The 12638-nt window shown below is 34.9% G+C and overlaps 1 protein-coding gene across 1 annotated transcript in view; it reads right to left on the bottom strand.

The window, feature by feature from the left end:
• The window catches only part of LOC129072236 (EGF-like and EMI domain-containing protein 1), a 198431-nt gene that overhangs the window by 22915 nt on the left and 162878 nt on the right, over positions 1 to 12638 (bottom strand). Inside the window, exons 4-6 of the mRNA XM_054575662.1 lie at positions 7314 to 7433; positions 5469 to 5591; positions 465 to 602 (exon numbers count right to left, since the gene is read on the bottom strand). Coding sequence (XP_054431637.1) covers positions 465 to 602; positions 5469 to 5591; positions 7314 to 7433 — 381 coding nt within the window. The remainder of the gene's footprint in view (positions 1 to 464; positions 603 to 5468; positions 5592 to 7313; positions 7434 to 12638) is intronic.

The raw sequence follows: 12638 nt of genomic DNA, 5'->3' as shown, positions 1-12638 counted from the left end.
AAAAAATGATCTTTTAAGGTTTTCTTTTGGAAGGTAACTTCCTGCCATACCAAAGTTGAACATGCATTCAAATCATCACCAAAGTGAAAACGAATGAACATATTTCGTTTCTGCTTGAAGTAGAGAAAGTAGAAAGTGTGGTAGCATGTGTTGTTTGAGGTACACATTACATTAAGTGGTTAGATAGCCCTTGAAATATTTTCCAGATATAAAACTAAGTCCATATATTTTGTTAAAGTGTTTTTAAAGCTCCTTTAACTTCAAAGTAAATATCCAAAGATAATGATGTTTTCTGTCAAGTAATGTTTCTTTTACATTTATCCAGTAGCCTGAGCCACTGTTCGATTTATTTCTCCATGCAGTTTGAGAGCTGTGGCCCGCATTTCAGCAATAAGTATTAGAGAAGAAAGGGCTAAATGAATCCAGGACGATTCTGAAGGAAGATGGCATTTACCATACATTACCTATGCATGTTTTCTCATCTGAATCAAGCCGGTATCCATGGTTACAGGAACAATGGGGCCCACCAAGTGCATGTTCACAGTGATGAGAACAACCACCATTGTTCTTTTCACAGCTATTGACAATTTCCAATTCAATCCCTTTCCAAACAAGCAGAAGAGGGTTATTAGCATAACAACAGAGAAACCTGAATATATGTCAACAACAGGTACACTCTTTTGGGAGGCTATGACAAATTTTATTGGAAATTTATCAACACTCTACACATACAAAAGTAAAAGTCTGAGGGCTATCAAGCACTGTAAATGTCTATAATATATCAAAATACGAATAAAACTATAAATAATGTTAAATTGACAAAGTGATGCGGAAAGGTAAATAGTCCACCAGTGGTTATTAAACACTTATCTTAAAGGACATTTACCTCTGGGAATTCTCAATATTTTCAGGATGTAAAAAATATGTGTATTGAATCAGTAATCAGAAAGCAAATAGGTTGTTTGCCAGCTGACATTTCTGTTCTCAAGCTAATGGTATGTTATTATCTGTACTTTTTAGAGGCTAAGAGTGCATGAAAATACTTTTAAAAATAGCCTTAGGACAAAATATGAACACAAAACCAATGAATTAGCTGATCATATTTAACTAGTATCATGTTAATGTGCTAATTAGCTTTGAGGTATATGAAAGTCACTTATTATACAAACATACTATTACTCTGACATCCAATTTGCTGATCCCGGTACATGCTAATTTGGGGCATTTTGGGTGACATCAGCCTCACCATATGTACACCAATTGTATTGCGCACATGGGCATTATAATCAATCATTTTCTAAGGGAGGAAATGAGAAATTTAAAAATGCTTTCAATCAGTGTTGTAAGTATGGAATTTAGGTACGCTGCTATTTTACCATTGGCCTCTATTGTTCTTCATCTGTGTTGCTTGGACCGACCTCTTATTAGTAAAGAGCGTATACATTGGTTCATTTCCCTCCACTCTTAACAACTGAATCTTTCAACAGAAGTAAGATGAGAAAGAAGCGGGCAAGGGTAGTTGGGATTGTGGTCCTCCTTGAAAGCCTGTGCTGCCACTAAAACTGCCTAGGAATCTGGTATGTTCCTGTACAGTTACAGTGCAGAAGTGATCCGCCCTCTTCCTGGTCTCCAGGCTACGGCAGGCAGCGGCCCCCTGTGTCCCAGAGCACCTGGGGCACCTCCTTGTCATCGTGCTTATCCCTGTGTGCCATCGTCATCCTCCGTTACGAAGGTGATGACAGATGTTCAAAAATAGGTTTTGAATAATTGAACAAACAAAAGAAGGATTATGCTAATAAAGTTATTGTTGAAAATAAGAAGCCCTTTGCGTTTAGAAACAGCCATTTTAGGTCTGAGAAAAATCAAAAAGCTAAAGGAAAGATTGAAATAATGCAAGTAACTGACATTTTTCATGGTTTTTTAACATGTACTCTTAGGGAGACAGCTTTCAAATTTTGGCTTTTATTCCTGTTGTTTTTCTGTGATCAACACAGCTTGATGATTTCTGGTAGTAATTTACTTTAAATATAAGTAATATTATTGTAATGTCATTAAAATATGAGACTAAAACAAGGGTATGTTCAGATCTATAACTGCACACGAAAAGTAAGCTAAGGTTTTGCATCCTTGATGTAGATGATGATGTTTAACCTAGTACTTAAAAGAACTATATTTTGCAAAAATTTTTAAAATGACACTTGTAGTTTCTCATAGGTAGCAAGTAATTATTATTTATTATATATATGCATTAAATACATATGAAATTAAAGTCCAACTATATATTGCTTGGAAATTTGGGGGAAACCTTATTTGACCATGCTAAATCTGGAATTTTCCAATTTCTAATCACAAGATAGTGATAGTTCTTTCACAGCACACCGTGGGGATTCAATGTTTTGAGAGCCTCAGAGAAGAGATTATATAAATATAAAATACTGTTTCCCTAGGAAAGTGTTAAAACAATATTTTCCTAAAATATACTTGCTATATAAAGGACACACAATTTATTGTTAAACATTACCATGCTCTGTAAGCATTTAGTTCACCTACGGATTTTGAAACAACTCAAAATATCTGTTTTTATCAAGAAAGTTTTGTATATCAGTAAATATTGAAGCCTGGTGAAAGCTGCACAAAGAATTTAGCTAGGCAAATATTCACATAAGGGAAATAAATGTAAAAATATACTTCTACTAAATGTATTCAACTCTAGGGAAAATTGCTTTCCCAAGTAAATTCTATAGAAAGCTTGTACCTCATAACTCATTAATAATGGCCCCCTTTTTCATGATAACTGAGAATTTACCAGTCAGATTACAAGAGATTTTATTTCACACATTTGTAAAATGCTCCTATACCTCTGGCCACATTCAAAAGCCAAAATATTAATATATTAATAAGAAGGAAAAGCTCATCTGTATTTCTCTCTGCCTCAGGGCATTAAGAGAAAGGCTCACTACAGAAGTTGTATCCTTATTAGTTAATTCTTCCCTCCCATTTTATTTAGTTTGCTCTTTAAAAGACAGATATCACCACAGCAAAACTGCACTATCTTTACACAGTAAAAATATACCAACAGACCTTAAAACTTTACTGACAACCCAGACATTAAAGAAACATAGAATTTTATGCAGTGGAGGAGAATGAAGAATTTAGTGACTCTAAGAATGTCTCTTCATACTTGAGCTAAGGTAAGAACACAATTTTTTATTCTATTTATCACTATCTTTATTCTTCTCTATTAATTAAAACTAATAGATATATACTGTATAAAAATACATGATGAAGTTGAAAAGATAGTATATTTGGAGCCTATAAACCCAAGTTCAAATTCCAGTTCTGTCACTTACTAATTTTGTATCATTGGGTTTTTGGCTTCAATGCTATATGGATAATTTACTAAGATGTGGAGAACTGGGAAAAGCATCTTTGGAAATGAAACTAGAAATCAGTAGTTTGGGGCTTATCAATGATTATCACTCAAACAAACAGAAATGCTGAGTACATAGTTTGATATATGTGTATACACATATGGTTAAAGGAAAAAGTGGAAATATAAATTTGACATTGAGAGAGGGACCAAAGATGGAGAGAAAAATCTGGAAAGCGTAAAAACAGGGAAGAGAAGAAAGTATTTCAAGAAGAACAGGGGTTAGCCAACTGTATTGAAAGCTGCGGAGAGGTCAAATAGGGTAAAATCAGAGAAGTTAATAGGCAGTCTGGTAACCTGGAGTTCATAGGTGATTGATTATACTGAGGTAGAGGTGATAACCTAATTGGTCTGGGATGACGAGACAATGCAAGATGAGGAGACATTGACAAAGTTATACAAAATATGCTGTGAAGGTGATCAGATTAAAGCTCTAATGGCATGTAGGCTTATCAGAAAGTACTTCAAAGATAGGAGATATTGGACCACATTGATACGCTGCTAAGAATGGTCCACTAGACGATTGCAATAGCAAAGACCTTTGGATAATGAGAGGGAATGGAATCCAAAGTACAATGGAGAAAGGAGCCTTTGATAGCAGTAGGAATACTTCCTTTCTATTAATAGGGTTGAAGTATTTTCCAAATAATTCTATGAGCTATTTCAGATTGGTTGCTAGCTTAAATGGCAGTTTGCATACACTATATCGATGATATAAGAGACAAGGTAAGGAAAAAGGTAAAAGGTGGGTGGTGCAAAGATTTAGAAGACGAAGAAAATATTCAACATTATTTTGATGAGGATGAAAGTGGACATATTCTCATACTATAGTTTTGAGAAGCCACATTGTTTACTCATTTGAGATTTATGAATTTCAAATAAAACCAGTTACCAGGGTTGCATTCAAACCTAGAAAGTTCACCTGCTAAGGTATAGATATGAAATGGAGAAGGAAGGGAAGAAATCACTGAGAAAAATGTAAAGTCTGAAGATGAGAAAGAAAAATGAATCATTTATATACCATGATCACATAAGAGGCAGAGATAAAGAAAGCCCCCAAAGAGATAAGAAAAAAAATATTCTGCTATTTGAAAAAGGTGGGAAGAAGTAGAGGGCAGGTGAGGATGGGAAATATTGAGGTGGAGAATGTGGAACAAGGGGCAGGGGAGAGCAATGGGAGAAAGATGGGGACAACTGTAACTGAACAACAGTAACAAAAGAAAAAGAAGGAATCTGTAGCAGATGGTTTTAAGCTTAGTTAAGTAGAAAGCGTGTTCATCTACAGGTGATCAGTAGACCAGTGGGGAAGACCTAAGAGATGGAAATAGCTACAATATCTATTAGTAGAAGCTAATGACTCAGCATATTAACATTTTAATATGTTCATAATAAGGGATATATTACATTGTATAACTGAGCCTAGGGGAGGAAGAAGCTAAGGTTAAATGGCATGCATCATAGGAGCAGAGGGATGAGTCAGTGAAAGAGGATGAAAAGTTGAAAGGTGATGTTTAAAGAGGCAGGATGGAAAGGAATACACAGTTGAGGGGGAGAAGAAAAGGGATGACATGAAAAGACCTCTTTAGAGCATCTAGTGTGCCAGTCATCTTGCTACAATCTGGAGCTGCTCCTTGTACTGCTGGTTCCTTCCATGCTGCTGGCTCTTTTTCCGTGAGTTTTACATGGGAGCTACTAGTGTTTGATAAACATCACATGGCAGAGCTGAGGAAGGAAGGCAGATTCTTCACAAGGAGAGCCATGGGTCTGAGGGAGCCCCAAGTCAGAAGACCTGAGACTTAATCCTTACTGGCTACACTGGGGATCATTATGACAAACATTTTCTATTGACGCTGCGTCCATTTCTTTAAAGTAAAAGAACGGGGTTGAACTTCTAAGCTCTCATCCCTACCGCCCCCTCCTGGAAAACAGTCTCAGGAGCTTTGCTTTGGCAAAATATTCAGTGTTGTTCTTTTATTCCTCTTGTTTAATACTTGTCAAATGCCACACATTTCCAGGGCTGTGATTCGCTGCCACTTACTGTAACACTGTGTTCCATCAGCTCCCAGCTCGAAGCCAGGGTGGCAGGCGCAGGTGAAAGACCCCACTGTGTTCACACAGCGATGGCTGCAGTGAGCCAGCCGTCCTGCACACTCGTTTATGTCTGCAGACACAGAGACACAGTGTGTTTGGAGATTGAATTACAATTTATGTGTAAACTATAAAAATGAACTAAAGCGTTCCTTCCCCTTGAACCCCCAACATCAAGTGTAACAGAAAAATACCACATAGACTCCATATTTGCCAATAAATTAACTACTAAGGACATTCATTCTAGTGTCAGTCTAATGCTCTCAAACACTTGTTTCTATTGCAGCCTACCAGTATCTATTAATCGCAAGAAAGAGAAAAAAAACAGACATTATCTGTCCCCAGATGATACAGCTAAGAGGCCACTGTAATTTGTCTTTAGGAATATATATCATATTCGTAACCCAAAATGGTATTGTCCTGATTTGAGGTAGTTAGTACGTGTGGCCATAGATAAGGCAGATTTGGGTCCTTCATAAGGATCAATCCACAATATATGCTGGGCATACGATTGTCACTGGTCCATGCTAATTAAACAGTCATGCCTTCTCTCTCTCCTGACACCGGTAGCCAAGTCTAGTCAGTGTCACTTCATTTTGTGGCCCACATAGTTCCTGCTCCTTCCTTTCAAGTCGATAGGTCTCACCATCATTTTTGCCTACTTGAACTTCCTGCTTTGTGCTGTCCTGCATGTTATCCTTACCAGGGCACCTAAGAGAGATACTCATTCTTGTAAGGTATTTGTAAAACCCTAAATAGGCAGTAATTTGGGGGATAGGTTTTCTAGGAAGAATGCTATTAAATAAAATTTTGAAAGAGATTATAAATAGATAGATACAGGTACATGCATATATCCTATATATGTATATATTTGTCAGTTTCCCACACCTACCTAACAAGAACCTATTCTGGGGCAGGCGCTGAGCGACACAGGTGCTCTGTGAACAGAGGACCAAGACAGAAATGTGTTCTGTCAGAAAAGTGGGTTAACACAGTCTACAGAAAATTTTACCATAGTTTTGACTTAAAGGGAAAAAAAAACCTAACTTAACACCAGTTTTTATGTTTCATTGTTTTTCATTTTCTCAAAGTGATTTTCAGTCCCATAAGTCAGGAAATATTTGGGTATTTTCATAATTAATCCAAATACACTGTTTCTCACATCAGGATAAAATGAAGGATTCTGTGATTTCTCAGAAGTTATTAAAACAATGTCCCACAAGAATGACTTCATTCATCAGTTCTGGACATGAAGTAATTTATCACTTATCTTTCAACTGAAGTATGTCTGCTTTGTTATGTCTAGGAAACAGAAATATAGGACCTTGGATTTAGAAAGCCCCTTTCTTCCTTCCTTTCTTCCTCCCTCCCTCTTTCTTTCTTCTTTTACTTCTTTCTTTCTTTTTCAATTATCCCTATTTCTGAGAACACTCATTTGCACTTCTTGCTTTTCAAAGCTTACCCGTACTTTCTGTAGCCTATAATAAAGAAACTCCCTGTGTGGTTATGGAAGGCTTTGAAATATTAATTCTGGAATTCACTCCAGAATGAGAAACAGAAAACAAATAGCATTAATTCTGAAACTATACCAGGCCTTTTTTTTGTAATTAAAACTTTCACTGAGTTTTTATAGTATCATAAAATGCCTTTCAGAATGATCAAATAGGAGTATACATGTTCCATTTTAAGCATAAAAATGAAAACACCTTTCTCCTAGCTGTTCTGACTATTCAAACAGAATTACCACAAAATTTCGTACAATTACACAATTAAGCTATCAGATTCAAGTTCCCACCTCCGCAGGCCTTTTTGTCTTCAGACAGCCGGTAGCCCAGGCGACAGGCACACCTGGCCACGCCGTTCTCACTCTGACAGATGTGGGCACATCCGTTCCCACCTGCGCAGGGGTCCATCTCTAAAAGCAATTAAGCAGTGAGAGTTTGCAATTAATTAACTTTGGAAAGATATACAGAGTGGAAGGGCGGAGAAAGGTAAAGAGGGAACTGGGGCCACTGGATCTCTCACATAAATACACTGAGGCCTCTTGAAACTTCTTTCCCACTTTCAGATGGAATTAATTCATCAAAACATTTCCCATTGTGTAACTTGAACTCCAAAGTCTGAACAAATCTAAACGTGGATCAAGGCCAAAGAAGAAGCAGCTTAATTTCACTGTTCCCAAAAGTCTATTTGCTGCCCAAAGTTAGTCAGCAGAAACTCTGCCATATACCTTTTCCTTTTTTCCCCCCTCCTTCTCTCCTCATCTTTTCTATGACATTGAGCAGCAGCGTCATCCTTGGACAAACGTTTTTACCTTCTCTAGACCCCCTCTGCCTCACTGTGTTAGGGCAGGGCCCGCTGGGGAGCCATGGGAGATTCTTAACTATAGCTGCTGTGGAAATGAAATAGAGGAGTTAAGATCCCTCTGGAATTAGTCAGCTGGCCTCCCTCTCTCCCTCACTTGCTCCTGTCTTAGTATTAGTGCTTGTCTCTGAAAGTCCGAAGTAATGTGAAGCCACAGGTCCTGTGAGGAGTATCTCTGCACAGAGCTTACTGAATTCATGAGTTAAGTGGTTCTTGTCTGACCCTGTGAAGCCAGCCTTGTCTACATTACAGGCTGCTGGGGTCAGGCGGCAGAATTTCTACTCCTGCCTTCCCGCATATTTAAAAAAATGCATAGAACACAAAGAGCAAGACAATATGGAAAGCCAGCCTGTCCCCACGTTCTCCCATTTTTAATCCAACCAGTACCGTACATAAAGGCTTTTATGCTTTTGTTAGTTTCTTATAAATCCTTCCAGACTATGAAAATGTAAGTGATATGAATCTCTCTCTGCCAGTTGCAATAGACACTGTTTTGCTCCCTGCCTTTATGGTAGAGAGATTAAGTTGACTTTGTAGACCAGTTTGAGGAAATATTACCATTTGAAAAATATTAAGTTGTTTGACCCTTGAGCATGAAATGTCTTTCTATTTATTTTAGATCTTTAATTAATTTCAACAATGTTTTACAGTTCTCAGTATCTAATTTTTGCATTGTTTTGTTAAATTTGTTCTTATGTATTTTATCATTTTTTATGCTATTGTAAATAGAATTGTTTCTTAATTTTACTTTCAGATTGTTCATTGCTGCTGTACAGAAATCCACTTGATTTTTCTATGTTGACCTTATTTCCTGAAACTTTGTTGAGTTTTTATTAGTTCTAAACATGTTTTTTTGTAAGTGGAGTCCCTGAGATTTTCTATATACAAGAATATGTCATCTCCAAATAGAGATATTTTAATTCCCACTTTCTAATTTGGGTGATTTTTTATGTTATTTTCTTGCCATTTTTGCTCTGGCTGGAATTCACAGTACAATGTTGAAGTGGCATGAACAAATATCCTTGTCTTTATTCCTGATCTTGCATGGACAGCTTTCAGTATTTCCCTAATTAGGTGTAATGTTCACTGTCTGTTTTTCATAGGTCTCACTTATCAGGTTGAAGAAGTTCTCTTCTCTTTCTAGTATTTGTTGAGTGATTTTTATCATAAAAGGGTTTTGATTTTGTCAAGCATTTTTTTTCTGCATCTATTGAGAGGATAATGTGGGTTTTTCCTTTATCCTATTGATACAGTATATTACATTATTGATTTTCAGATATTGAACCAACCTTGTTTTTCTGAGATACATCCTACTTGATCATAGTGTATATTCCCTACTATACATTGTTGGATGTGGTTTCCTACTTTTTGTTAAGGATTTTTATATTTTATTCATATTCATATTCATATTCTCATTAGTCTAGAGATTTCTTTCTTGTGAAATCCTTGTCTGGTTTTGGTACCAGGGTAATACACGCCTCATGCAATGAGATCGGAAGTATTCTCTTTTTTCCTTAATTTTGAAAGAATTTGTGAAAAACTTACATTAATTTTTCTTAAACTATTGTATTTTCCCATGTATAATGTGCTCCCTTGTATAGTATGCATTCATGTTTTTGGCTCAAACTTTCAGGACAAAAATCTTTTGTTCTAATTTTTAATTCAATTATTCATTTATATTTAGAAACAAAACAGAGTATCATATTCCAGGGTATTATTTTGCACATGGATATTGTTATTGCTTTCTAGAGTTACACTTCTAATGCATAAGCACAAATGAAAGAATTAAAAACACTTATGTGGATACAGAATTAGTGCTACCCATATATGATGCACATCTTTATCTTTCCCTTGAAAGTTTGGGCAAAAAAGTGTTCATTATACATAGCAAAATATGGTATTTGGCATAATTCATCATTGAAACCATCTGAGCCTGAGCTTTTCTTAATGGGAAGTTTTAAAATTATTAATTCTCTCTATTTATTATATATCTAATTTTTTATTTCTTTAGAGGTCTGTTTCAGTAGTCCTTGTCATTCAAAAATATATTTAAAATATACTCATGTAAAGTAAAGCAAACAGTACAAGTGTATTATTGTGTTTATTACATATGACAATAGTATGGAACAATGAAATATCCAGAAGTGAAAGTATATTACTGTAATGTTCTCATATTATAAATAAGGATCATTTTGAAGGTAGACTGTGATAAGGTAATGATGTATATGTAAGTCCTAGAATACCCTTGACTTATTTATTTCCACCCACTGCTTTCCCCTGCCACAGGCACCAGGCTGCAGTCCCTGTCCATGAGTTCTTTTTCTTTTTTGCTCCATCCCTCCATCACCCAACCCCCAGTTCCAAACTGTCATCTTTCCTCCCTCTATGAGCCTGCCTGTATTTTGTTTGTTAGTTCAGTTTGTTCATTAGATTCCACATGTAAGTGAACTCTTTCTCTGACTGGCTTATTTCACTTGGTATAATGTTCTCCAGCTCCACCCATGCTGTCGCAATACCAAGAATAAAATTAAACATAAAAATCACTGGTGAATTAAAGAGAAGGCACAGAAGAGGAAAAAGAAGCAAAGAATAGATTAGATAAATAGAAAACAAACAGCATTCTCATAGATTTAAACCCACATAAAAATACATTACCTATAAATTTATACTACTCATAATAAAAGGTAGGGGTTTTTAGACTTGAAAAACAGCAAGACCAAATATATGCTATCTATAGTAAACTCACTTTATACAAAAAGAATAAAATATATTTTTAAAAATATACCATTTTTAAAAAGGATGAAAAGGATATACTATAATAGCAACAAACCAGAAGGTCTGAAGGGGCTATGTTAATTTGACACAAAATAGATTTTAGGCAAAGTTGATTAGTATGAAGAGAGACATTCCATATTCATAAAGGAATACATTTTTCAAGAAAACACAGTATTATTCTAAGTGTGTATGTACTGAATAACAGAGCTTCAAAATACATGAAGCATAAACTGATATAATTCAGAGAAGTAGACAAGCCCATACATACATTTGTATATTTCAACATTCCACTACCTATAATTCATAAGACAATCAACAAGACTGACTTATACAACCGTAACAGCAAGAATGACTAAAGAACTATAAAATAACCTAAATTAATTGACATTTATAACAACTTCAATCAGTAATTGTAGAATATACATTTTTTTTCAAAAACATTTAACAAGATAGACCATACTGTGAGCTAAAACCAAAGTCTCCATAAATGTGAAGTGATTACAGACATAAAGAATATATTTTCTGATCAAAATGATAGTAACTTAGAATACAAAATGGCATTTAGAATTTACTCAAATGTTTAGAAATTTAACAGTGCAATTTAGATATCAATGACTGAAGGAATAATTCCCAAAGGAATTAGAAAATATTTTAAAATGAATGAAAACATTATTAATATGTGTAGGGAAAACTAAAGCAGTGTTTAGAGAAATGTATAGTTTAAGTATTTATATCAGAAAAGTAGTAAGGTATAAAGTTTAGAAACTAAAAACAAAGATCAAGTCAACTTAAAGAGAAAAGTAATAAAGATAAGACTGTAATCAGTGAAATAAATAAATGATAGAGGCAATCAATGTGAGAAGTTAGTTTTTGTTAAGGTCAATGAAATTGACAAACCTGTAGGTAAACTGAGTGAGTCTAAGGACAGGGAACAAATTAATTAGGAAATATTATGAATAATTTTTGCAAATATATTTGACAATTCATATGAAATAGACAAACCCTTGCAAGGCACAATATGTTACAATGTATTAAGCAGGCTCAAGAAGGAATGCAAGGCCTAAATAGGCTTATATTAGTTTTTTTAAAATGAGTTAATAAATAAAAATTTGTCTTCAAATAAAATGGTAGGGCAAGATAGCTTTACTGGTGATTTTTCTCAAACATTCAAGTAAGAAATTACACCAATTGTACACAAACTCTTGCAGAAAATAGAAAGGAGAGAATGCTTCCAATTCACTTTACTGAGCCAGCATTACTCTGTACTAACACTAGAAAAAATATTACAAAAAAGAAAACCAGAGGAAAATAACCTTAATTAACATAGATGCAGAAATCTCACATAACGTCTTGATTGACAATTCCAAGTTTAGATGAGAGTAGAGCACAAGGAACTCATACACACTCGGTGGAGATATGAAATTAAATAATTCTGGAAGACAATTTGGAAGTATTTCATAAGGTTAGAGATGCATTTACCATATGAGCCAACTATTCTACTGTTAGGTATTTATTTAGTAACAAAACATTATTCAGTAATAAAAAGGAATATGCTACTAATATAAGCAAAAACATAGATACATTTCAAAAACATTAGGCTGAGCGAAAGAATACAGACATGAATGATTACATACTAAATTACTCTTTTATGACACCTTAGGGAACAGAAGTCTAACATGCAGTGACAGAAAAGAGATCACTGATTGTTACAATCGAGGGTAAAGTAATTGGGAAAGAAAATAAGAGAAACATTTAGGGTGATATAAATATTCACATCTTTATTGTGGTAATAGTTATATGGTACATTCATTTAGTGTATACTACTAGTAACATTGTTGCATCTTGTTGAATGTAAATTATACCTTTAAAACATTGAATTAAAAATGAGGACTATTTTTGTTTAATAGGTTGTGGCTTATATTAAATACAGATCGATATAACTACTCCATTCTTTCTATGTTCCAATGGATTTTTAGCCCCA

The sequence above is a fragment of the Pteronotus mesoamericanus genome, unplaced genomic scaffold (genome assembly GCF_021234165.1).
Source record: "Pteronotus mesoamericanus isolate MK-2021 breed Mesoamerican mustached bat unplaced genomic scaffold, CSHL_Meso_final contig_116, whole genome shotgun sequence".
Classification (NCBI taxonomy): domain Eukaryota; kingdom Metazoa; phylum Chordata; class Mammalia; order Chiroptera; family Mormoopidae; genus Pteronotus; species Pteronotus mesoamericanus.
Note: the sequence above shows the minus strand (reverse complement) of the source record. Positions and strands in the feature narration are given on the sequence as shown.